The 26562-nt window shown below is 45.1% G+C and overlaps 1 protein-coding gene across 1 annotated transcript; it reads left to right on the top strand.

The window, feature by feature from the left end:
* The first annotated feature begins 671 nt into the window (after positions 1-671).
* On the top strand, positions 672-22066 carry LOC124712479 (vicilin-like seed storage protein At2g18540). The gene is made up of 3 exons (XM_047242774.1): positions 672-865; positions 1002-1136; positions 21418-22066. The coding sequence occupies exons 1-3, from the start codon at positions 672-674 to the stop codon at positions 22064-22066; spliced, it is 978 nt and encodes a 325-aa protein (XP_047098730.1).
* The last annotated feature ends 4496 nt before the right edge of the window (positions 22067-26562 follow it).

Raw genomic sequence — 26562 nt, 5'->3', positions numbered from 1 at the left:
TTAGTCTTTATAACAAAGTTTGAGTGTTTTCTGATCTACCACCTTAGCAACAAAAGTTGTGGAACATTTATTCCACTGACAGGGAAGTCAGGGAAATTTTCCGGCTCGTTTATTTCCGCACTGCGATCCCATACTTTAGACTAATATATTTTCCCTTCCCCAGCAGCTCTGCAAGTCCTTAAAATCATCGCACAGTCATCCTGTGGAAGGAAATGAAAAATACAGTCTGGCAATATTTATTATCCTTGGCGCACGCACACACACATGCTATGTTTCCGTATAGAGAACACTGACTATTCGAATACGATAATCTGGTGCTACAGGCTGTGCTGTTGTTGGGTGTTCGATTATCAGTGTGCCTGTCTATAGTTCTGTCAGTGACAGCTGAAACAATGGTGGCCGTAATGACAGTGCTCAGTGCTGTAGACGTAGTCACGTTGTCCATGTGGGTACTGGTCTTCTGTATTCCCCATATGTGGGATAGATCTAGGATACTGCATGGCCAAGCAAGCCGTGACTCCTCATGGACGCTAACGGCGTGAGGCTACTGAGATCGTGCACCACATTGAGTGGGCACATCCTGAATGCACTGCTTCCGTATTCGCCTGACAGTCGTGGGATCCTGACAGTCAGACTCGCAATTTTGGATGGGGCAGCAATAGCAGCCACAAATGCCGCAGGCACAGCTCAAGGCTGGCAGAGTCTCGAGCCGCACAGACATAACTGCCAATGGAGGCGCTGCAGCATACGGGGAGGCAGCCATTTTGGGGAAAGGGGGCTGTGGTGGGGTGGGCAGACCAGCTGAAGGGGAACCGAGTGGGAGTCCCGTGTTCCTGCTGCCTGTCCCTGGTTTGAGGAGTGGTCGGTACTAGTCTTATTGACCAAATTTATTTAACTTCTCCTTCTTAACGCTTAGTAAAATGTTTTAGTTTCACCACACCACAAACACTGTTATTCTATCTATCTCTCTCGTTAGTGATACAGTTTTGAATGATCTGCAGCGAGCTGTTGGGATCAAAACTGAGCGCCCCTGAACCCCCGCAGCAGCCACCGTTGCGCTGGTGTGCCCCAAACTCTGGAGCAGGCCTCCAGAACATGGCGCCCTTTAACACCTGCAGCGATCACGCTAAGGGCTCGTTGGTGGAGCCAAAAACACTGTACCAGGTCTCCAGAACAGGGCTTAATTGCAGTGCCGTGTGTGGCATTCCACATAGATGTTATACATTTTTGCTGACCTTTTCCAAGAAACTTAATTCCTTTACTGTTTTACTCCGGTTTAATTTCATGCGATCTTCATAGCAATTTATAGTATTTTTGCAATTAGAGTATCTTCAAATATACTCTAGCTTCTCATGCGAACAGCCCCTGCTCCCGAAATTTAGCAACTGGATAGAACGAGATTTTTCTTTTAATAGTAGATATTATGAGTGCATTGCTATATATTTACATAGAGCTTTCTTTTTGCAAACAAAGAGAAAAGTAAAGAACGAAGTTATTCCACATCTGCTTAAAGTCTTAACAAGATTACACTACTCGTTCCTGTACACCGGAACTTGGTCTCAGAATGCAATTTACCCTAAGCCGTTTAGCGTGCTCAGAATATTAGTATCCAGTTCTATAGCCCTAAGGAGCTCATGATATGATTTTGGTTGCTGTCGATTTTTCTCCGTCTGGTTCTTAATTTCGGAAACTGTCTTGGCTATGCACATATTTGAGAAGATAAGATTGTACGACTTTCTCGTAACAGCGTTGCTACAGTGAGGTACATGCAGTACCCAATTACTTTTCCTACTGTGAGAAAATCTACTGTATCTGTTAATCTGTGCCTGCTATTTGCAACATATCTTGTTTGATGGAAGGGGATGGTCTTCCATTCGAGTAATATGTCGAGAATGCAGTCAGAACCTCAGGCAGGGATTTCTTTTCTTCGACGAATTTCTTTTCCTCTGAATTCAGAATTCCGCGGGTCTCGGCCTTGCTGCCCCGTTCTCCACCACCCCTCCCAATTTTTTTACGCCGGATGCGGCCGCGACTCCTGTAGGCGCTGACTGACCCTTCAGCTCCTCGCACTTTCAAACTCTGCGAGACAGCGCCCATTCTCATAAATTCACCCCTCACGGGTCCTTATGCACGCGGAATGCACAATCCTGTAATACTTCAACATGTGGGGAATTCCGATAGCAGGTGTTTGCATATCAGCTTCTCTCTTATTTGGTGGGCTGATTGCCAGGTGCGCCGTTTGTAGATAAATCCCACCGAACATGACAGCAGAACACAAAATGTGTTTACTTTTTCTACAGACTTTTTTTCTGTAAATACCTTTAATTTACAATCTGTGCTTCGGTAGCATTGGGTAAGGGAACAAAGTCCGTTTACATTGTGTATTGTCTGCTGATTTCAAATCTATTAAGTTTTATTTCTATTGGACAGATTCTTTTTAAACACATACATTTAAATTCGACAAAATTTTATCTTTATTTAGTACCGAAAAAACTACATTTTCTGTATACTGCCTAGAATGTACATTTTTGTACACCTAGTTTATCACTTACACAAGGTTGGAGGAAAGTCTGAATGTGTGTGGAAGAAAGTTTTAAAGTCGTGCTACAACCAAGTTTCCTGTATTTCTCAATGAGCTGACTAAGGAGTTCTGATAGTTATCAGCATTATGGTTTCTCAGGAAATTTTTTACAACGCTTTGAGAGGATATCCATGCGGCTGCCTCAGCTTCATTCAAACTTAGTTCGAACTCAGGGTCATTCGTTAATATGAAATGATAATCGACACCCTAGCTGCGAACAGGCGGCCATATACATCATTGGGGACATGTTGATTAATTTGCCACGAGTAATGAGTGTGATGGGCAAACATCTATGAGGTGCACTACGAATGTAGTGGTGTGGACATGTTGGGAAAGTGCTTCTCCCGCGGAGCAGGCGCACTATGCCCCCTGCTCTTGGTGGCTCAGATGGATGGAGCGCTTGCCATGTAAGCAGGAGACCCTGGGTTCGAATCGCGGTCGAGGGCACACATTTTCAACATATCCCCAAAAAGGTATATCAACGCCTGTTAGCAGTTAGCGTCTCGATTAAATTGTTTCATACTAGACAAGCTGCACAGTCATCAATGGTATCTGTTCTTTCAGGAACAGATACTACCTTCATACTATTCATTAGTACCATTATTTGAGAACCAATAAAAATGTCTCCTTGATCTTAGTGTCACTGATTCTAGGGAATTTGGTTTTGAGGAACTCTGAACCTTTGACCTTTGGCAGACCCAACCGTCACTTAACGAAATTCTTGATCTAGCCCAGTTTGATGTGCACTTTTGGAAGATAAATATTCTCCGATTTCGCAAGTGGTTGATTAACTATACACTCCTGGAAATTGAAATAAGAACACCGTGAATTCATTGTCCCAGGAAGGGGAAACTTTATTGACACATTACTGGGGTCAGATACATCACATGATCACACTGACAGAACCACAGGCACATAGACACAGGCAACAGAGCATGCACAATGTCGGCACTAGTACAGTGTATATCCATCTTTCGCAGCAATGCAGGCTGCTATTCTCCCATGGAGACGATCGTAGAGATGCTGGATGTAGTCCTGTGGAACGGCTTGCCATGCCATTTCCACCTGGCGCCTCAGTTGGACCAGCGTTCGTGCTGGACGTGCAGACCGCGTGAGACGACGCTTCATCCAGTCCCAAACATGCTCAATGGGGGACAGATCCGGAGATCTTGCTGGGCAGGGTAGTTGACTTACACCTTCTAGAGCACGTTGGGTGGCACGGGATACATGCGGACGTGCATTGTCCTGTTGGAACAGCAAGTTCCCTTGCCGGTCTGGGAATGGTAGAACGATGGGTTCGATGACGGTTTGGATGTACCGTGCACTATTCAGTGTCCCCCCGACGATCACCAGTGGTGTACGGCCAGTGTAGGAGATCGCTCCCCACACCATGATGCCGGGTGTTGGCCCTGTGTGCATCGGTCGTATGCAGTCCTGATTGTGGCGCTCACCTGCACGGCGCCAAACACGCATACGACCATCATTGGCACCAAGGCAGAAGCGACTCTCATCGCTGAAGACGACACGTCTCCATTCGTCCCTCCATTCACGCCTGTCGCGACACCACTGGAGGCGGGCTGCACGATGTTGGGGCGTGAGCGGAAGACGGCCTAACGGTGTGCGGGACCGTAGCCCAGCTTCATGGAGACGGTTGCGGATGGTCCTCGCCGATACCCCAGGAGCAACAGTGTCCCTAATTTGCTGGGAAGTGGCGGTGCGGTCCCCTACGGCACTGCGTAGGATTCTACGGTCTTGGCGTGCATCCATGCGTCGCTGCGGTCCGGTCCCAGGTCGACGGGCACGTGCACCTTCCGCCGACCACTGGCGACAACATCGATGTACTGTGGAGACCTCACGCCCCACGTGTTGAGCAATTCGGCGGTACGTCCACCCGGCCTCCCGCATGCCCACTATACGCCCTCTCTCAAAGTCCGTCAGCTGCACATACGGTTCACGTCCATGCTGTCGCGGCATGCTACCAGTGTTAAAGACTGCGATGGAGCTCCGTATGCCACGGCAAACTGGCTGACACTGACGGCGGCGGTGCACAAATGCTGCGCAGCTAGCGCCATTCGACGGCCAACACCGCGGTTCCTGGTGTGTCCGCTGTGCCGTGCGTGTGATCATTGCTTGTACAGCCCTCTCGCAGTGTCCGGAGCAAGTATGGTGGGTCTGACACACCGGTGTCAATGTGTTCTTTTTTCCATTTCCAGGAGTGTAATTTTCGTCCCAACAGTGAAAATTTCTCTCTGTATGGCCGTTGACTGACCTTACGACTTATCTTAGAAGAAAGATTAAGGAAAGGCAAACCTACGTTTCTAGCATTTGTAGACTTAGAGAAAGCTTTTGACAATGTTGACTGGAATACTCTCTTTCAAATTCTAAAGGTGGCAGGGGTAAAATACAGGGAGCGAAAGGCTATTTACAATTTGTACAGAAACCAGATGGCAGTTACAAGAGTCGAGGGGCATGAAAGGGAAGCAGTGGTTGGGAAGGGAGTAAGACAGGGTTGTAGCCTCTCCCCGATGTTGTTCAATCTGTATATTGAGCAAGCAGTAAAGGAAACAAAAGAAAAATTCGGAGTAGGTATTAAAATTCATGGAGAAGAAATAAAAACTTTGAGGTTAGCCGATGACATTGTAATTCTGTCAGAGACAGCAAAGGACTTGGAAGAGCAGTTGAATGGAATGGACAGTGTCTTGAAAGGAGGATATAAGATGAAGATCAACAAAAGCAAAACAAGGATAATGGAATGTAGTCTAATTAAGTTGGGTGATGCTGAGGGAATTAGATTAGGAAATGAGGCACTTAAAGTAGTAAAGGAGTTTTGCTATTTGGGGAGCAAAATAACTGATGATGGTCGAAGTAGAGAGGATATAAAATGTAGGCTGGCAATGGCAAGGAAAGCGTTTCTGAAGAAGAGAAATTTGTTAACATCCAGTATAGATTTAAGTGTCAGGAAGTCGTTTCTGAAAGTATTTGTATGGAGTGTAGCCATGTATGGAAGTGAAACATGGACGATAAATAGTTTGGACAAGAAGAGAATAGAAGCTTTCGAAATGTGGTGCTACAGAAGAATGCTGAAGATTAGATGGGTAGATCACATTACTAATGAGGAAGTATTGAATAGGATTGGGGAGAAGAGAAGTTTGTGGCACAACTTGACCAGAAGAAGGGATCGGTTGGTAGGACATGTTCTGAGGCATCAAGGCATCACCAATTTAGTATTGGAGGGCAGCGTGGAGGGTAAAAATCGTAGAGGGAGACCAAGAGATGAATACACTAAGCAGATTCAGAAGGATGTAGGTTGCAGTAGGTACTGGGAGATGAAAAAGCTTGCACAGGATAGAGTAGCATGGAGAGCTGCATCAAACCAGTCTCAGGACTGAAGACCACAACAACAACAACAACAACAACAACAACAACATGGCCGTTGTTCCCAAAGGTAGTGGTTTTTTATGTCCATGCTGTCCCACTCACAAAGGAAACAACAGAACTTCGCTCATCCCGGTTGTAACCCAAGAACTATCACCACATGTATGCCATTCATTGTTATCACATTGTATACTGTTCAGCACAAGCTTCATGTTGTCGTACGATTCCTTCATGCATGCAGCATATGTAAGAGGGATCGAAGGATATTGGCTGCCACTGTGCAGAAGAGCTTCTTTGAAATAAATCTTAGAAGAGTCAATGAAAAGTCGCCATTCATTGGGATTGTGCGGATTCGCAATGACTTCAAATAATCTCTCTACATCATTACAACACACTGAGGTATCTTGCTCGGAGAGAAACTTTTGTTGACTTTTACAAAAAAAATCTTACCCTTGCATTTTTATCCAAAACATTCCATCCTTTCAACCTTGAAGCCACAATGTCACCTTGTTTTTTCTATAAGTCAGCATCACGAACCAGATCATTTAATTCATAATGTTCCGTCAACATGTTTGTGTTGGAAAAAATGGATAGTGTCGTTCAGTACCAGAATGTAGCCGAGTCTCACAAAATTCATTACCCTTAATCTCATCAATAACTGTAATCCATGTTTCTGGTCTTTGAGGAATGGGCAGGTTTGATTTATACTGTGAGGCACAGGCCTTCTAGCTGAAGCAACATCCGAATACTGGACAGTGTGCCTTGTCCTCGATGTTACTCCAGAGAACTGTGTAATCCAGATGTAGCAGTCTGATGTGGTTCTGTGGTTCTCTCCACACCATGGAAATGCACAATCTCATGTGATGAGATCCAGTTTCCAATCATCCACTTAAAAGCGTCACTCATGAAGCACAACATACGTATGGGATCTAGGATGTACCCTGATCTTTTTTTGTAGCCAAAATAGAAACCGTATGGTTTTTTTTCTCGGTGGGGTTATATTTCTCTCCACAGATATAACGAAAAGAGCTTGGGTGATTAACACGTGCGGGGCATTGTTAGTATGCACGCACGTTATATACAATCACAAAACAATAAAATATTACGAAATTGTTAATCGCAGTTGTCAACAAAACCTGACATGTCAATCATAGGTTTCTGATTTCACTAATAAACGCCTCTAGTTAAATATTTTTCTAACAGTAAGATATTTCAGTATAGCAGTACATGAAAATAACAAACAAATGCATGTGTCTCGTAATAAATAATTTAGCTTCAACAACAGAAACAAATGTTGGTATGCAATAATAAATAATGTAGATTAAAATATGTTCACATAATGATGGTAATTGCAGCGCAATAGTGCGAATCTACTGCATATTCAGAATTAGTGGAGTAAATGCGTTGCAAAAAACTGTAGCCCAAAGAGTATTTGTAACACGCAGTAATTAATGAAAATTTCTCATTTAGCAAAAATCACTTTCTCACTGAACTTTTAATTAATGGGTATGTTATCGCAGAGTTATGACACAGGAGTTTCACGAAGAAATGTATTCCTTCCATTAACATGGCTTACAACTTTAAATTTTTTCCTTGAAATGTTCGAGAAATAAAATTCAAAATGCCAAATTGCAGAAATTGTTGTCCTTACGAGATCGGAAATGCAGGCTACGATGTACAGGTATAAACTAAATGTGCCACGTGGCATCACGTCCCGAAGGTCTGGACCAGGGAGTGAAACTGCGGCTTCCGCTCTGCCTGTTGGTCAGACAGCTGTGGGACGATGGCTGTCCTCCACCTCAGCTGTTGTCTGGCTCCACACTGAGGGAGCGGACTCAGCCTGCGCCGCCTCGGCCCACCACAGAGGCTGGACACAGTGACCAGTGCTGGCAGCCAGGGGCACTCGGGCGTCCCGACGACCTCCCGAGGACAGCGTGCGGGATGCAGGGACTGGAGACATCCCGGATGAAAGCTTTCGGGCGGGTTCCAGCAGTCGGAACGCACTTTACAGTCAGCCATTAACTTCATCAGTTTTGCATGTGCTCCTCACTTACACTATGTGTCGGGCAGTCTGCAGTTTATCAGCCGCTCCTGTCACTAAAGTATTCATAATAATGTCCAGGAGCAGTTTGTTTTGGGATCTAGTGTAGCGGAAAAATGGTTCAAATTGCTCTGAGCACTATGGGACTTAACTTCTGAGGTCATCAGGCCCCTAGAACTTAGAACTACTTAAACCTAACTAACCTAAGGACATCAAACACATCCATGCCCGAGGCAGGATTCGAACCTGCGACCGTAGCGGTCGCGCGGTTCGAGACTGTAGCGCCTAGAACCGTTCGGCCACTACGGCCGGCTACGACGAGACGACGCAAACACTGACACGTTGTAAAATTTTCCAAAAAGACGTGCTCAAGTACACGAAGTATTTTCGTAGGATGCTGGCAACATTTAGACATTGCTACAATTTGTTACATAAATAATTTTAGATTATTATGTAAATAATATACGCTTTATAACAAACAGAAAACCTGACTATTTTACATACTGCTATCGTTACTCAGAAGTGATCATTACGTAGATTCTACAAAACAAGGAAACTGGTCCTCCTTCGACTTTGTTTTTAATGAAACCATATGCTTCACATCTCCGTGATTACCTTCTGCCTGCTGGTGCCAGAAGTGATAACTATCATGTGTTTGTGAAACACGGTCGCTTGTAATTGAGGGATGCCCAGTTTGACTCTTATTGTCTCCAAACCTTCCCTTGTTACACTTTTCCCGTTTCTTCCAGTTACTTATAGGAAATAGCTAGAACTGAAACCTTAACTTAATTATTTCCACATTCTATGACAAACACTTTTTTGTTAGATGTTCATTTGCTTTAAAACTACGCCTCATTCACCCTTTTCGGTCTCCTTTAGTAAGCGCAAGAGCTTAGGACCAAAAACCTTTCAAAAGTACAAGTTTTATCTCGAGTTCAGGGTGTGGCTAGTCAGCACTCTTACTCGTGTCTTTGACGTGCTCCAGATACGTGATGGATTGACTGATGAAGACAATGGGCGCCTCCTGACGTGTTTTGTTTACTGCTGTCATATCACACCTGTGAAGTGATGACTGTCTCCTGATACCGCCTCAGTTGATAAGGAACCTCTGTTACAGACATCTTGACAATTTCCGAGTGTCTGCGACGGCGACACAGTACTTATTTTGAATAATATGCGCCAGGTTTTGTGCCAAATGTAGCACAGATTTGGGCTTTCAAACTCTAGTAGAAACAACTGATGAATGCTGAACCAGATCCCTACTTGAATGTTTGGAAGTTCATTTTTGCCGCATAAGGGTGTGTGTGAAAGGTGTATGAAATCTTATGGGACTTAACTGCTAAGGCCATCAGTCCCTAAGCTTACACACTACTTAATCTGAATTATCCTAAGGACAAATACACACACCCATGCCCGAGGGAGGACTAACTTCCGCCGGGACGAGCCGCACAGTCCATGACTGTAGCGCCCAAGACCGCTCGGCTAATCCCGCGCGGCTCCGCGTAAGGGTCATGAGATGTTTATCCGAAGAGCGAAGACTGCTGCTTGATGTAGACGCAGTTTCAGCAAATTAAGGATGGTAAGAAACTACTTAGAGTCGACCTTAGGTAGAGAAGACTGTCAAATTCAGCTATCTCGCTGACGGAATACGACGCAGCTGCTAAATTTGACTTCAATGACACAACCAGTGAGTCTGCCAGTGTTCCCAGGCCTCTTCCAGATAGTCTTACTACATGATTCTTGAACTAGGTGTTGGCCATGATTAAATTATTCTAGCAGGCCGCTTCCCCCTTCATTACTTTCTCCCAGCCTGTTCTATTTTCCTCTCAGTTGCTTTCCCTACTGCTAAATCCAAGCCACCCACTATAGCTAAATTTTTATATCTTATGTATTGGAATAGTTTCTTTATCCCGTCATATTTTCTGTCAATCTCTTCTCCATCTGTGGAGATGGTTGGCGTATAAAGTCGTACTAATGTGGTACCTGTTGGCTTTGTGTCTCTCTTCGCTACGATAATACTTTCATTACGCTGTTCGTAAAAGGGTGTCCGCATTCCCAGTTTCTTATTCGTTATTATTCATGCCTTATCCCTATCTGATTTTGTTTTGTTAACCTTGTTATTACGTCATCAAAACTGTTCTTCACGCTGTTGCATTTCTTTATTTAAATTATCCAGTACCTCTCCAAAATTGAAGTATCTATAGGGTGTATACGACCCGGGTCAACCGGGAGATCCGGAAAAAACCCGGGAATTTTTTCATCCGCGAGAAAACCTGAAAAAACCCGGGATTTTTTAGAATTCAGGAGATTTTTCATTGTTTTAATTTTCAATAAATTTTTTTAAATTTTACTGGTAAGAACCGATACTCTACCAAAGGATATTAGTGAATCCTGGTACTGCGGAATAATACTGTTACTTCAACAAGAAAACAAACTAGAGAAAAAAAAAAAATATAACTTGAATTGCAAAGGAAATGCGGCATATACAAGAACGACACACAGTGCTCATGCAAGCGTCTGCCAACAGCAAAATGTGTCAAAGGCTTTAGGAAGACTATGCAAAGCTTCGTAACAACAAATTGCCTCCGATGAGCGTGAAGACACAACCGTTTACATTACATTCGTTTTAGCAGTTACGAGAGGGCTCATGCGCATACGCAGTTGAGTCACGTTTGAACAGTAGATTCTCCCGCTTCTGGCTACAGGAATGTGGCTGTTGGCTGTGCAAGCAGTCGCAGCAAGCAACTAAATGCTACCGGGAAAGGGGGGGTGCCAGATTCATATTCTTGAGGAAAACAAACTTGTTTCACAAAACGCCTAGCATCCAGCGCACGTTGGTCTATCGATTATGCATATGATTTTGAAACGCATCCCTGTAGGTTTTTGAACATTTTTGAACACATTTTAAGTTCATTTCTGAATGAATCATAAGTTTATTTTTGAATGTATGCATAGTGTACGTGATGTCTGTCAGGAGAATCCTCGTCGCATCTAGAAATAAACTTTCCGCAGACGAAAGGGGACGGGCCTATAAGAGCTGAGCGGAGTAAAGCCGAACGGATGAATGCCAATCGCTGTCTGATCATGTGGTTTCTTGGATTTGCGAATGATCAGCGTTGTTATAGCGAAATCCATAGATTCAGACTACCAGAATGGAAATAAACTACTAACAGGAATAACAGTTGAGATAGATTATGTATTATCTTCTCGGTGTATCCAAGAAAATGAAATTTTGACAGACATTTTTGGCCAGATCGCCACACTAGTAAGGGCCAGTTGTACAGTCCCCGGCTAGCATCCGCTTAAGCTCTATTCTGGAAGTAACGCGGAAAAACGTGTTGTGCGAACATGAAACAACGCCTGACCGGAGAATAATAGCGGGATAACTAAACCGGTGACTCTGGCAGGGTTAGTGAAGTTAACTCGGCGAACAAATTTTGACAATGGCAGTAATAGCTACAGAATTGGTGATGACAAGATTGTTAGAATGAGGAAGGATAAGAAGCGGGGACATCACACAAATTATGGAAGAATAAGACGATTCCAAATTTATATAAAAATATCGTAATACTACTTTTCGATCTCATGCTTGAGAAACTGGTGCGTGTCAATGAAATGTGGAAGTCTTTCCTAACAAAGCTTTTTGCTTGCAGTAGGCCTAATAGGCATTTGATATTGGTACTTCGTAAATTATAATCTGTCTTGTTATAAAATGACCGTAGAATATAGGCCTGTTTTGTTTCATCTAGCAGACAGTGACAAATAGACATAATTCGATCGATAGACCACACCAGTCTTGGGTATTATTTGTATTAACAGCTTTTTCAGTATTAGATAACGGCATTTCGATTTTTCATGTAGCAAAACGTTTGACTAACTTTGGCGAGGTAATAGACTCTTTCGCGGAAAGGAAAGCACACCATGTAAAGCTGCGGCAATACTAGAGAAAAAAATATGCTAGGAGCTAAGGATTGAAGAAACGTGTACTTTCTTGCTTTTCTCTCGTCTTTATTAGTTCTATGTATCCTGTATTTAATTTTATGTCACACAAAACAGCAACATATTAGATAATAGGCAATAAAGAGAGCAAATTTTCTAAGTGTTCTTGTTCTCCCGATTACAAATAATCCCATTCGCTAGTGACTGCGAGATTTTTTGTTTTTGTATTTAAAGTGTGGCAAGCTGTCAAACTGGCCGACTGGGAGCAGGAGAGGCACCACAGGACGTTTAAGTTTCCACTGTCGTGTGTAGGGTTGGTGGCATCCATTACAAAATATACATGTTTCAATTCCACAGAGCGAAATACAGTGACGTGCGATAGAAGAATGCTTTATGAAGAGGCGTGGCACTGCCCTTTGGCAACCTTAAGACCAAATAACATGCCTTACATTTCTTGGAACTCTTATGTTTCAGGCTTTTCAAAAGGATGTCCGCTCCAAGATGAACATATTGTTGAAAATTCGATTTTTTTTAGTGTTGACCCGGTTAGCAAATATCGTAGATCCGGGGCTGATGCGCACAGCAGTTTGAGTTATACTGGGTACGCTCCACGTGACCCGTGTTTACATTTAGTGATTTTTCCGTTTCCCCTTCGTTTACTCTCACGGGTATCAGTGGCCGGGAGCTATCAATTGAATTTAAATATATTCACATAATTACCGAAAGCTAAAATATGTTTCAGATTTTATTTCCAAATTTCTGAAAGTCAAGCATTAATCGCCTTGCAGGACAATTAAGTTATTTTTAACTGTTTGCTAAAGAATTTTGAGTTTCGTTAACGTTTTCCGCAGAGACAGTCAATGTATTGGAAATGAAATGTTTAATTCCACAGTATTAGCTAGTTTCAACTGTTGGCTGCGTTTCAAGTTCACGTTTTTATCATCTAGCACGTATGATATTACGCCATAATAAAGAACAAAACATGATATAATACCGTACTGGTGCTCAATAAAATTTACGTCCTGAAAACCACACTGAAAAGCTTAATATCAGTCTGGAACCGCGCGACCGCTATGGTCGCAGGTTCGAATCCTGCCTCGGGCATGGATGTGTGTGATGTAATTAGATTCGTTAGGTTTAAGTAGTTCTAAGTTATAGGGGACTGGTGACCTCAGAAATTAAGTCCCATAGTGCTCAGAGCCATTTGTACCTTAATATCAGGTCGAGGTCTACATTGGGAATCTGGACATACGAATGAGCACTTTAGGTATGCACTTTAAATATGCACATTTTACTATTGTCCATGAAATTCCGATGCCCTTGGAGTACCCTCTGATGTCTCGTTTAGTGTGTGATAGGATGTCTTACACGTATGTTCATACGGGCTTCCTGCGTCATGGTAGCGGCGCCAGCGCGGTGTCGTCCGTTATCTGCTCTCTCTGGCAACTGCTGAAAAGAACCTATTTCTAACAGGCCGCGGGAAAATAATGCAAATTGTGGTTTGAAAAGCGTTACTTTAAAAGTAAATATTCTTTTACATAAGTTGAACTATGTGCGAGAATGTACCATGAATTTCTCAAATCACAGAGCGTTTGACTCATTTAAAAATAGACTTTTTGATGACGAGCCATGTAGAAGAATTTCGAACCCTGAATATCAAGTATTTGTCATTATTAAAAATTTTACTGGGATATTTGTGTGATAATTCTTAAAGTGTATTATATGTGAAACATATGCTATTCTTGTAGCAACACTATATTAATTTAAACTATTAACTTTCCCTGTCTGTGTGTTCGTGCTACTTAACAGTGATGTTGCTGTTGGCTGACTACACCAGGTGTCCTATGCTCTGAATATCCGCTGTCACCAGCTGGCGAGATCCCGTGACATGAGCTATGACTGGCTTACAAAAGCGCATCGCAATCTCGATTTCAATGATTCGGAAAGTAACACGCGGTGTTTGGTGGAATTCCAACGTATTCTTTCGTAAATATGCAGCGTACATGTTGCTGCACATTAAGGACATTTCCAAAACATGTATTTTTTCCTGATTTTCATCTTCTAAAGTGCCAGGAAATTCTACGCCCATGTATAAAACTGTAACCATTCAAAGGATTGGTACGTTTTGCAGTTCCGAGGGAAAATATAGTCACTTAACACGAAAAAAAATGTGGTTTCACCCGGGAGGAAGTATCTTATCGGGAAATCCGGGAAAAATCCAGGATTTTTTCCTTATCCGCGTTTACACCCTGATGATCCAATGATCCGAATGGAGGGCTTTTTTATATCTGAAATATTTTCATGAGAGAATGCCATCAATGTTTAACTGTACATGACGCCGGCACGCCCTTGTGAAAACAAGAACAAACACTACGCAAGATGGTCGGGAGGTCCACGATTGCGGTCTACATAAGGCCATCCCGAAGTGATTTCCCTCGATCGTTCCAGACAACTGCCGACATGGTTCCTTCCAAAGACCACGGCCGATTTCCTCCCTCATCCCTAAAAAAAATCCGAGTTGCCGCTCGGCCTGTAATGACCTCGTTGTCGGCACGTTGAAACAGAACCTACCTTACTTCCATCCTTTCAATCACTGGTTAAAAAGAGTGAACTGTAGCTTCCCCTTGCTTGTGGCCGTTCGTAGTACCAGCACAGGAAAATCATGGTGAGTCGAGTTCCAAAGCCATGTCAGTCAACAATACAGGTAGTTGTCCCTCCAACTACTGAGAAAGCTGCTGTCCCATTTCAGGGATCACGAGTTAATCTGGCCTTTTATCAGATAAAGCTCCGTTTTGGTTGCACAGACAGGTCGGCTATCTGTATCGTTATTGCTCAATAAGCCTTCAGTTTCGTTAAACCTGCATCACATATACATTTTCTAAATATGTCTACAGAATATTGGAGAAAGTGTTTCGGTGGGGGGCTTGGCAGTTCTGCCAAGGGAGCAGCATCAACTCCATCACTTCGGTACGAGTCTGCTGCTGAGGTTTATCCAACAGGAGTAACCGACACGAGCGTAACATCTTCGCCCGACGAGGTTCCCACCGCCACGTTTCATCTCAAAAACAATATTCAACCGTTTGTTTCAACGACTTGCAGATACGGGTTCATTTGCAACTTTATCAAGGTGTCGCGTTATGCCTCGCACAGTTCGCAGGCCTGACACGGAGGAGCGAATGCTGCAGCAAGTACAAGACCATCCTGAACAAGTGTGCAAAGACATGCGGTTGCTGGAGACGTAAGCCACGTCCTTCGCGAGGCGCTACTCTTCCTGTACGACTTCCATCTTGCGCAGGACCTCATAGCCCAAGCGCAGTGGGTTACGCCAGTGGGCAAATTGATTTCCAGTGGCTTCCATTGAAGCAAGGCATCAGTCTTAGTACGAATACGTTGGGAGGAACTGTAGGTGAAGGACTTCTACAGTCATATGCACAATGTGAGAAATTAACGAATAGTGATTATCGCCAATTTCTAGTCGACTAATTACACGTTTTTGTAACGTCACACTCGCAGATTGACAACCTTACTGCCGTGCGTAACACAGACGTTCGATTATTGGCAGATTTTTCTGGATCGTCCAGTAGCAGGTCTCCAACCCGTTCATCTCCTACGTTACTGGTTACCTTTAATACGCACGTGGCTTCCACAGCTGTCGACGGCGAGCACACATTACAAAAGCCTGTTTCGGAAGCACGGAAGTAGGCAGGTGTGTTCTCACGAGTTCGTCATTTTTTGACAAGGAAGGCTAAGGGATATGCAAGAATGAGTGGTGACAACATTGATCAGGTTTCTTTTGTTGTTTTAGGGCGCACAACTTCAACGGTCATTAGCGCCCAGACTACTTGAGGAATGCACCGCGAGTCAGAAGTTTAAAACAGCAACGAAACGGAAAACACGATAAAAGACAGACTGACAGGCATAGGATTAAAAAAGGAAAACAGCAGAATCAAATGTCCTTTGAGAGGGTTGTCAAATTGATAAAATGAAGAACGCGAGCAGCTGCTCGTGGGTCATCCGCTAAAATGGCTTCTACAGTACATGGCAGGCCAAGATCAAGACGCAGGGTGTTAAAATCCGGACAGACCGTTAAAATATGGCAGACCGTCAGCAATTGCCCACAGGGGCAGAACGGCGCCGGCGCAGCCGTCAGCAGATGGCGATGGCTGAACCGGCAGTGGCCAATTCGTAACCGGGCCAAAACGATCTCCTCCCGCCGAGAAGGGCGTGAGGAGGACGTCCAAGCCACGGGAAGAGGTTTCAGGGCCCGAAGTTTGTTGTCTGTGAGTGCAGCCCAATCGGCATGCCACTGCGATAAAATGCGCCGACAAATTACCCTGCTACAATCGGACGAAGGGACACAACAAGATGCTATCCGAGGCTGGAGGACCGCAGCCTTGGCCGCGGCATCTGCAACCTCGTTCCCAGGGATACCGACATGGCCAGGAACCCACATAAAGCTAACCGGGTAACCGACGTCCACCAGCTGCTGAAGAGAGCGTTGGATCCGGTGCACGAAAGGGTGAACCGGGTACGGATCACTGAGGCTCTGGATAGCGCTCAGGGAATCGGAGCAGATGACATATGCAGAATTTCGGTGGCGGCAGATGTAATGGACAGCCTGGTAGAGGGCAAAGAGCTCAGCTGTGAATACCGAACAATGGCCATGGAGCCGGTATTTGAAACTTTGTGCCCCGACAATAAAAGAACACCCGACCCCGTCATTGGTCTTAGAGCCATCTGTATAAATGAAGGTGATATTAATGAACTTCGAACGAAGTTCGACAAAACAGGAGTGGTAGACCGAACCGGGGTATCCTCCATTGGGAGCGAGCTGAGGTCAAGGTGAACGCGAACCTGAGCCTGGAGCCAAGGTGGCGTGTGGCTCTCGCCCACTCGAAAGGTTGCAGGGAGTGAAAAATTAAGGTGTTAAGGAGGCGACGAAAGCGAACTCCAGGGGGTAGCAGGGCAGAGACATACAACCCGTATTGACGGTCGAGAGAGTCGTCAAGAGAGGGACGATAAGACGGGTGGTCGGGCATTGACAGTAGCCGACAGGCATACCGACAAAGCAGTATATCGCGCCGGTAGGTGAGTGGCAATTCACCAGCGTCAGCATGAAGACTCGACGGGACTAGTATAAAACGCTCCGATCGCAAGTCGTAAACCCCGATGTTGTATGGAGTTGAGGCGGCGTAAGATGGATGGTCGTGCAGAGGAGTATACGAAGCTCCCATAATCCAGCTTGGAGCGGACGATCGACCGATATAGACGAAGTATGACGGTTCGATCCGCTCCCACGACATACCACTGAACACGGAGGACATTTAGAGAACGGGTACAACAGGCAGCCAAATATGACACACGTGGAGACCAGCTAAGTTTCCTGTCAAATGTAAGACCTAAAAATTTTGTTGTCTCCACGAATGGGAGAGCAACGAGACCGAGCCGTAAGGACGGTGGGAGAAATTCTTTGTAGCGCCAGAAGTTAATACAGACCGTCTTCTCGGCAGAAAAACGGAAGCCATTGGCGACACTTCAGGAGTAAAGACGGTCAAGAGAACGCTGAAGACAGCGCTCCAGGAAACATGTACGCTGCGCGCTGCAATAGATGGTAAAATCGTCCACGAAAAGGGAGCCTGATACATCAGCTGGGAGCCAATCCATTATTGGATTGATCGCTATGGCGAAGAGAGCGACGCTCAAAACTGAGCCCTGTGGCACCCCATTCTCCTGGCGAAAGGTGTGACAGGACAGAACCCACACGTACCCTGAACTGTCGATCCATTAAAAAGGAAAGAATAAAAAGAGGGAGACGACCGCGAAGGCCCCATGTATGCATGGTGCGGAGAATGCCCGCCCTCCAACAGGTGTCTTAAGCCTTCTCCAAATCAAAGAACACAGCCGCGGTCGGGCGCTTCCGCAAGAAGTTATTCATAATGAAGGTCGACAAGGTAACCAGATGGTCAACAGCAGAGCGGCGCCTACGAAATCCACATTGTACATTGGTAAGTAGGCGTCGAGACTCGAGCAGCCAAACCAAACTAGAGTTAACCATTCGCTCCATCACTTTACAGACACAGCTGGTAAGCGAGATGGGTCGATAACTGGAAGGCAAGTGCTTGTCCTTCCCTGGCTTAGGAATCGGGACAACAATAGACTTGCGCCAGAATGCGGGAACATGTCCCTCAATCCAGATGCGATTGTAAGTACGAAGAAGAAAACCTTTACCCGCAGGAGAAAGGTTCTTCAGCATCTGAATATGAATAGAATCAGGCCCTGGAGAGGAGGACCGTGACCGGGCAAGAGCGTTTTCGAGTTCCCGCATGGTGAATGGGGCATTATAACTTTCACGATTCGAGGAGCGGAAGTTAGGTGGCCTAGCCTCCTCTGCTGTTTGCGGGGGAGGAAGGCAGGGTGGTAATGAGCGGGGCTCGAAACCTCTGCGAAAAAGTGGCCGAAGGCATTGGAGACATCCGCAGGGACCACAAGGACGTCATTCGCGACCGTCAAGCCAGAAACTGGTGAGTGGACCTTAGTGCCAGATAGCCGGCGCAGGCTACCCCAGACAACAGAAGGAGTAAAACTGTTGAAGGTGCTTGTGAAAGCAGCCCAGCTAGCTTTCTTGCTTTCTTTAATAATACGACGACACTGTGCATGGAATCTTTTATAATTGATACAATTCGCCACTGTAGGGTGGCGTTTAAAGGTGCGTAAAGCACGTCGACGAGCATGTAAAGCGTCTCTACATGCTGCAGTCCACCAGGGGACCGGTACGCGACGTGGAGAAGAAGTAGGGTGAGGGATGGAATATTCAGCAGCAGTGAGAATGACTTCCGTGAGGTGTGCGACCTGACGATCGCAGCTTGTGAGGGTTTGATCCTGAAAGGTCGCCCTGGAAGAGAAGAGCCCCCAGTCTGCTTTGGAGATGGTCCAACTAGATGCACACGGAGAGGGGGTATGCTGCAGGAGATGGGTAACACACGGGAAGTGGTCGCTCGAATATGTATCAGAAAGTGCATACCACTCAAACCGGCGTGCAAGTTGGGTAGTACATATAGAGGTCTAAATGGGAATAGCTGTGAGATGTGTCCGAAAGAAAAGTAGGGGCGCCAGTATTGAGGCAGACAAGATTGAGCTGGTTGAAAAGGTCTGCTAACAGGGAGCCCCTCGGGCAGGATGCTGGAGAGCCCCAAAGGGGATGGTGGGCATTGAAGTCTCCAATTAACAAAAATGGTGCAGGTAGCTGAGCAATAATTTGCATCATGTCTGCCCTGGTAACAGCAGACGACTATAGAGTGTAAACGGTACAAATGTAAAAGTGGGGAGAGTAATTCGGATGGCAACTGCCTGCAGGCCGGTGTGCAACGTGATGGGATCTTAGTAAATATCATCCCGGACCAGCGACATAACCCCTCCATGAGCCGGAATACCTACCACAGCGGGTAGGTCAAAACGCACAGAGGTGTAGTGTGCCAAGGCAATTTGATCACATGGGCGTAGCTTCGTTTCCTGGAGGGCTACGACGAGCGGACGGTGCAAGCGGAGCAGCAACTGCAAGTCCTCTCGGTTGGAGCGAATGCTGCGAATATTACAGTGAATAAGTGCCATCGTAAGAAGAAAAGGAAGATGAAAGAAGGGGTCACCTCGAAGGCCGCTGAGGGCCTGGCTTCGAGCGAGCACTGCCGCCGCTATCAGTAGGCGGACAGTCATCGTCCATTGGTTCTATAGGTTCATCGGCCTTCTTGGTAAGATGGCCGGGAGGGGGAGCTTCCGCCGCCGGTGAACGGCCAGATGTTCGGCTACCAGCGGTGCGGCCAGGCGAAACGGATGACGGCCTGGGGCGGCAACCGCTGTGTGGCGCAGGAGAAGAAATGCGCCGTGGCGGAGAAGGAGAACTGGGCTTCCTATGAGCCTTCTTGGAAGGTCGTTTGGTGGAAGTACTGGTCGATGGCTGGGAGTTCGAGGTACGTAGGAAGTCTGCACGGGACAGTTCCTTCTTGAAGGCCCGTGCATCTGACTTCTGGGTCTTCGTCTTAGCAGAAGCTGATGAAGGGGCTTGTGTCTGTGGGGTGATGGGAGGAAGAGGAGACGTCGACCGCGCGACCTTAGCACTGGCCGAACGGACGACCGTGGTGCTGAAGGTCAGATTGCATGTCTGGGCTGCCACCTCCCTGGTAGTCCGAGGAGAGGCGAGGACAGTACTGTATTTCCCCGCTGGAGAGGCGTGGGCTTCCTACTAGCTAATAGCTTGGGAGCAGCCGAGGTGGACACTTTCTCTTTGACCCGAATTTCTTGGATACAGCGTTCTTCCTTATAGACGGGACAGTTGCGGGAGGATGCGGCATGGTCACCCTGACAGTTCACACAACGAGGAGACGGAGGTGGACAGTCACCCTCATGGGCATCCCTGCCACAAGTGACACATGTAGCCGCATTGGAACAAGACTCGCGAGTGTGATTAAAACGCTGACACTGGTAGCAGCGCGTAGGTGTCGGGACATAGGGGCGAACAGAAATAACCTCGTAGCCCGCTTTGATGCGCGATGGCAGCTTAACACTATCAAAGGTCAAGAAAAGCGTCCAGGTCGGTACAATGTCATTGTTAACCTTTTTCATGACCCTACGGACAGCCGTCACACGCCCTGCTCAGCGAGGAAAGACAATCTCGTCAGTCAATCCGTCGAGGGATCTAGTATAGACCACACCACGAGATAAATTCACAGTTCGGTGAGCCTCCACCCGGACAGGCAACGTGTACCGGAGTGTGGGTCGAAGCAGTTTCTGTGCCTGAAAGGCGCTCTCAGTTTCTAGTAACAAGGTACCATTACGCAACCTTGTACAAGACTTAACAGTACCGGCTATGGCATCTACGCCCTTCTGGATAACGAAAGGGTTGACAGAGGAAAAATCCTTTCTGTCCTCAGATCGAGAAACGACGAGGAACTGTGGGGCAGGCGGTAGTACTGTTGTCACTGGGGCTGGTCATGCTTCCGTTTATGGGCAGAAGTCGAGAGAGAAGAAGAGAAATCCATTGCGGAGGAATCCCCATGACTGCCAGCGTCTCCGATTGCGCGCTCCTTCCTTATGGAGACCCTCTCAGAGGGCACTCCCTCCTTAGGTGAATGTTTACACCTCAGGTCACACCTCCCGAGAAACAGACGGAGGGACAAATCGGCATGGTCAGAAGGTATCAGCTCAGGCAATCACCCCTCCCTGGGCCTGGCCTTTACCAGGGGTACGTGCGTGCCTTACTTGTCTACCCAGGGCGGGGAATTACGTGTTACCCCGTCACCGGCTACGCGTGCGAACGCGTGGGTCGGCCTTCAGGCGTGCACAGGGAGGAAGGAAGAAGAGGAAAAGGAAGAGAGAGGACAGACTGTCTCAAACGCCGAGGCAGGAGGCAAGGAGAAGGAGGCAAGGAGAAGGAGGCAAGGAGAAGGAGGCAAGGAGAAGGAGGCAAGGAGAAGGAGGCAAGGAGAAGGAGGCAAGGAGAAGGAGGCAAGGAGAAGGAGGCAAGGAGAAGGAGGCAAGGAGAAGGAGGCAAGGAGAAGGAGGCAAGGAGAAGAAGGCAAGGAGAAGAAGGCAAGGAGAAGAAGGCAAGGAGAAGAAGGCAAGGAGAAGAAGGCAAGGAGAAGAAGGCAAGGAGAAGAAGGCAAGGAGAAGAAGGCAAGGAGAAGAAGGCAAGGAGAAGAAGGCAAGGAGAAGAAGGCAAGGAGAAGAAGGCAAGGAGAAGAAGGCAAGGAGAAGAAGGCAAGGAGAAGAAGGCAAGGAGAAGAAGGCAAGGAGAAGAAGGCAAGGAGAAGAAGGCAAGGAGAAGAAGGCAAGGAGAAGAAGGCAAGGAGAAGAAGGCAAGGAGAAGAAGGCAAGGAGAAGAAGGCAAGGAGAAGAAGGCAAGGAGAAGAAGGCAAGGAGAAGAAGGCAAGGAGAAGAAGGCAAGGAGAAGAAGGCAAGGAGAAGAAGGCAAGGAGAAGAAGGCAAGGAGAAGAAGGCAAGGAGAAGAAGGCAAGGAGAAGAAGGCAAGGAGAAGAAGGCAAGGAGAAGAAGGCAAGGAGAAGAAGGCAAGGAGAAGAAGGCAAGGAGAAGAAGGCAAGGAGAAGAAGGCAAGGAGAAGAAGGCAAGGGAACGAGTAAGGAAGACAGATGGAGAAGAACAAAGAAAGGAACCAACCAAAGGAAGGAAGAAACAAGAAGTGAAAAACCAAAAAGACCACAAATATAGATCATGGAACCGTCCGTCTCCGGACGCAGGCTCTAACTACCCCCTTGAGGGGGATGGACTCTTTTTAGTCGCCTCTTACGACAGGCAGGAATACCTCGGGCCTATTCTAACCCCCGGACCCGCAGGGGGGTTACAAAAACGTGATTCCAAAGGACAATCACTTTTACCTCGACATCTGTACGTTTCGAGACATCTATTTGTAATCCTTTTTTGGGGGAGGCTTGAGGAGCGCTACCTCACCTGGCAATCTTGTTGTGGGACATCCTGCTTACTCCTGGAGACAGAGGTCCATCCATTGCGGAGGCGGCTGTACCTCTGTTTCTTGCTCGCGCACCGGTCAAGGAGGAATGGTTGGCTGTCTGCACACCTCGGTAGGGGGCCCATCCTGTCTCACGTCCCGTGGGGCAGGTGCGATGGAGGCTGCGGAGCAGTTCCACAGCCTACAATCAAGCTGCGAGAAGACAGCTACCCTTCCTACCAAAGAACTCCATTTCAGTTACCTGAACATCTCTGACATTTTCATTACAGCTGAGCGAGTGGTGGTAAGGGGGAGAGAAAATTCATCATTCTTCTGACTGTTTTGTCGCGGCTCGCCACGACTTTCTCCCATGTGGAAACCTCACCATCTCAAAATCTCTCTTACGCCGAACATCCTCAATTGTTTGTTGACAAAATTCTAATCTCCATCTCCGCAGCTGGCTTCATCCTTTAATGCACCGTCCGCCGTCTGACGTTAAATATCCCAAACTCCACTGTTCTCACGACAAGTAGTCCGCTGTCTCCTTTGAAAATCGCAAAAAATCTGAAATTCACGTATGCTTTCGAGTTCTGAAGCTTTCTTTAGAAAAATTATTTGTAGACTTTTCCTGTCAAAAACAAACTGATTACATCATACTCTGAAAACTGTTTGACACCCATAAATACTTTTTTTTCGTCGATTGCCAAAATATCACCTTCGCAACAGATCTTTCTAAAGTTGCGCATCGCACTGCATTTGCTGCATAAAATCTTCGCAAGATGGTTTTCTAACGCTCTGTCAGCATTTAATTGGTAACTTGTTTGATACTAGGTTGGTGCATAACTTCGTAGAATTTTTTGTATTACATGTCGTTATTCCTGTTGTTAGGCGTTTATTTATTGATTGACATTTTTGTTTGTAGTTCAGTGTTGTTATTTGAATTTTCATATTGAAATTTTGTAATTTGGAGTCAGAGGAGGTGAGGGCGCTAGAAAATGGAATGCCAAGTAGATAAATCGGAGCATTTCCCACACATTCTTCTGTTCCAGTAGAGGGGTGATAGCGGAGGAAGCCTGGAACATTTGCGAGGTGTATAGGGATAATTCTATTGGACAGCACGACAATAAAATAGTTTTCTCGTTTTAAGGAGGAATGTTTTGACATAAGTGATCCTCCACACTAAGGAAGACTTTTGTGTTCTGATGATCGTTTAAACGCATTAATCCTGGATGATCCACTGGCATATGTTATGAACTGTGATAATTCCAACACTGTGCGACATTTGCATGCTATGGGGAAGAGTCAGAAATCGAGTGTCTGGGTATCACTTGCTCCAAACCAAAAACAAAAAATCAGAGGGTGGCCATGTGTGCATCTCTGCTTGCTCGTCATCAAATTGTTCGTGTACAACACCGGCCATTCCTATCTTGTGTGCATATCCTGCAAAACACCTCTATTTGGATTTAAATCATTTTCCAGTTGGCTAGCAGTGTCGTTACCATTGTGGGCGGGCATAGGGTTCAAGCGTCGTCCCCGACCATGACGGCGCTTGTCCGAGGCTTCTTTATTTCTGTCCTGAACCAAGTAATCACACTAAGAGGGGGGGGTTAGCCCTATTAGTGGTTTGTTCTTTTCGTCGCCTTTTACGACTGGCAGAACATACCGGAGGCCTATTCTTTTCCCGGGCCTCCATGGGAATTATTATTATTATTATTATTATTATTATTATTATTATTATTATTATTATTATTATTACCCTTCCTTTCTCAGACCTTAGGTCTGGTTCGGAATGAAAGTGACGCGGACCTTGATCAAGCGTCACTTCCTTTTAACTGTACGGTATATGTTACATTGCGTTTAGGAACTTTTGGGTAATTGAACATGTATCAATAATTACGGATTTCTGAAGTTGTATATACAAGTTTGGATGTAGCTGTATTGCATTGATGTACTGGTGGATATTGCGTGGTATGACTCCTGTAGTTGAAAGTATAATTGGTATAATGTCAACTTTATCCTGATGCCACATGTCCTTGACTTCCTCAGCCAGTTGGATGTATTTTTCAATTTTTTCTCCTGTTTTCTTCTGTATATTTGCTGTATTGGGTATGGATATTTCAATTAGTTGTGTTAATTTCTTCTTTTTATTGGTGAGTATGATGTCAGGTTTGTTATGTGGCGTTGTTTTATCTGTTATAATGGTTCTGTTCCAGTACAATTTGTATTCATCATTCTCCAGTACATTTTGTGGTGTATACTTGTATGTAGGAACGTGTTGTTTTAAAAGTTTATGTTGTAAGGCAAGCTGTTGATGTATTATTTTTGCGACGTTGTCATGTCTTCTGGGGTATTCTGTATTTGCTAGTATTTTACATCCGCTTGTGATGTGATCTACTGTTTCTATTTGTTGTTTGCAAAGTCTGCATTTATCTGTTGTGGTATTGGGATCTTTAATAATATGCTTGCTGTAATATCTGGTGTTTATTGTTTGATCCTGTATTGCAATCATGAATCCTTCTGTCTCACTGTATATATTGCCTCTTCTTAGCCATGTGTTGGATGCGTCTTGATCGACGTGTGGCTGTGTTAGATGATACGGGTGCTTGCCATGTAGTGTTTTCTTTTTCCAATTTACTTTCTTTGTATCTGTTGATGTTATGTGATCTAAAGGGTTGTAGAGGTGGTTATGAAATTGTAGTGGTGTAGCCGATGTATTTATGTGGGTGATTGCTTTGTGTATTTTGCTAGTTTCTGCTCGTTCTAGAAAGAATTTTCTTAAATTGTCTACCTGTCCATAATGTAGGTTTTTTATGTCGATAAATCCCCTTCCTCCTTCCTTTCTGCTTAATGTGAATCTTTCTGTTGCTGAATGTATGTGATGTATTCTATATTTGTGGCATTGTGATCGTGTAAGTGTATTGAGTGCTTCTAGGTCTGTGTTACTCCATTTCACTACTCGAAATGAGTAGGTCAATATTGGTATAGCATAGGTATTTATAGCTTTTGTCTTGTTTCTTGCTGTCAATTCTGTTTTCAGTATTTTTGTTAGTCTTTGTCTATATTTTTCTTTTAGCTCTTCCTTAATATTTCTATCATCTATTCCTATTTTTTGTCTGTATCCTAGATATTTATAGGCATCTGTTTTTTCCATCGCTTCTATGCAGTCGCTGTGGTTATCCAATATGTAATCTTCTTGTTTAGTGTGTTTTCCCTTGACTATGCTATTTTTCTTACATTTGTCTGTTCCAAAAGCCATATTTATATCATTGCTAAATACTTCTGTTATCTTTAGTAATTGGTTCAGTTGTTGATTTGTTGCTGCCAGTAGTTTTAGATCATCCATGTATAGCAAATGTGTGATTTTGTGTGGGTATGTTCCAGTAATATTGTAACCATAATTTGTATTATTTAGCATGTTGGATAGTGGGTTCAGAGCAAGGCAGAACCAGAAAGGACTTAATGAATCTCCTTGGTATATTCCACGCTTAATCTGTATTGGCTGTGATGTGATATTATTTGAATTTGTTTGGATATTAAGTGTGGTTTTCCAGTTTTTCATTACTATGTTTAGGAACTGTATCAATTTAGGATCTACTTTATATATTTCCAATATTTGTAGTAACCATGAGTGGGGTACACTATCAAAAGCTTTTTGGTAATCGATGTATGCGTAGTGTAGCGACCTTTGTTTAGTTTTAGCTTGATATGTCACCTCTGCATCTATTATCAGTTGCTCTTTACATCCTCGTGCTCCTTTGCAACAGCCTTTTTGTTCTTCATTTATAATTTTGTTCTGTGTTGTATGTGTCACTAGTTTCTCTTTAATGACTGAAGTTAATATTTTGTATATTGTTGGTAGGCATGTTATGGGGCGATATTTAGCTGGGTTCGCTGTGTCTGCTTAATCTTTAGGTTTCAGATAAGTTATTCCATGTGTAAGTGTATCAGAGAATGTGTATGGGTCTGCAATGTAACTGTTAAATAATTTAGTTAGATGTGAATGTGTTGAGGTCAACTTCTTTAACCAGAAATTTGCTATTTTATCATTTCCAGGGGCTTTCCAATTGTGAGTAGAATTAATTGCTTGGGTGACTTCATGCTGCAAAATTATCACTTCAGGCATTTGTGGTATCATCTTGTATGTGTGTTTCTGCTTGTATCCACCATGCA

This window comes from Schistocerca piceifrons, chromosome 8 (assembly GCF_021461385.2).
Source record: "Schistocerca piceifrons isolate TAMUIC-IGC-003096 chromosome 8, iqSchPice1.1, whole genome shotgun sequence".
NCBI lineage: Eukaryota > Metazoa > Arthropoda > Insecta > Orthoptera > Acrididae > Schistocerca > Schistocerca piceifrons.
Note: the sequence above shows the minus strand (reverse complement) of the source record. Positions and strands in the feature narration are given on the sequence as shown.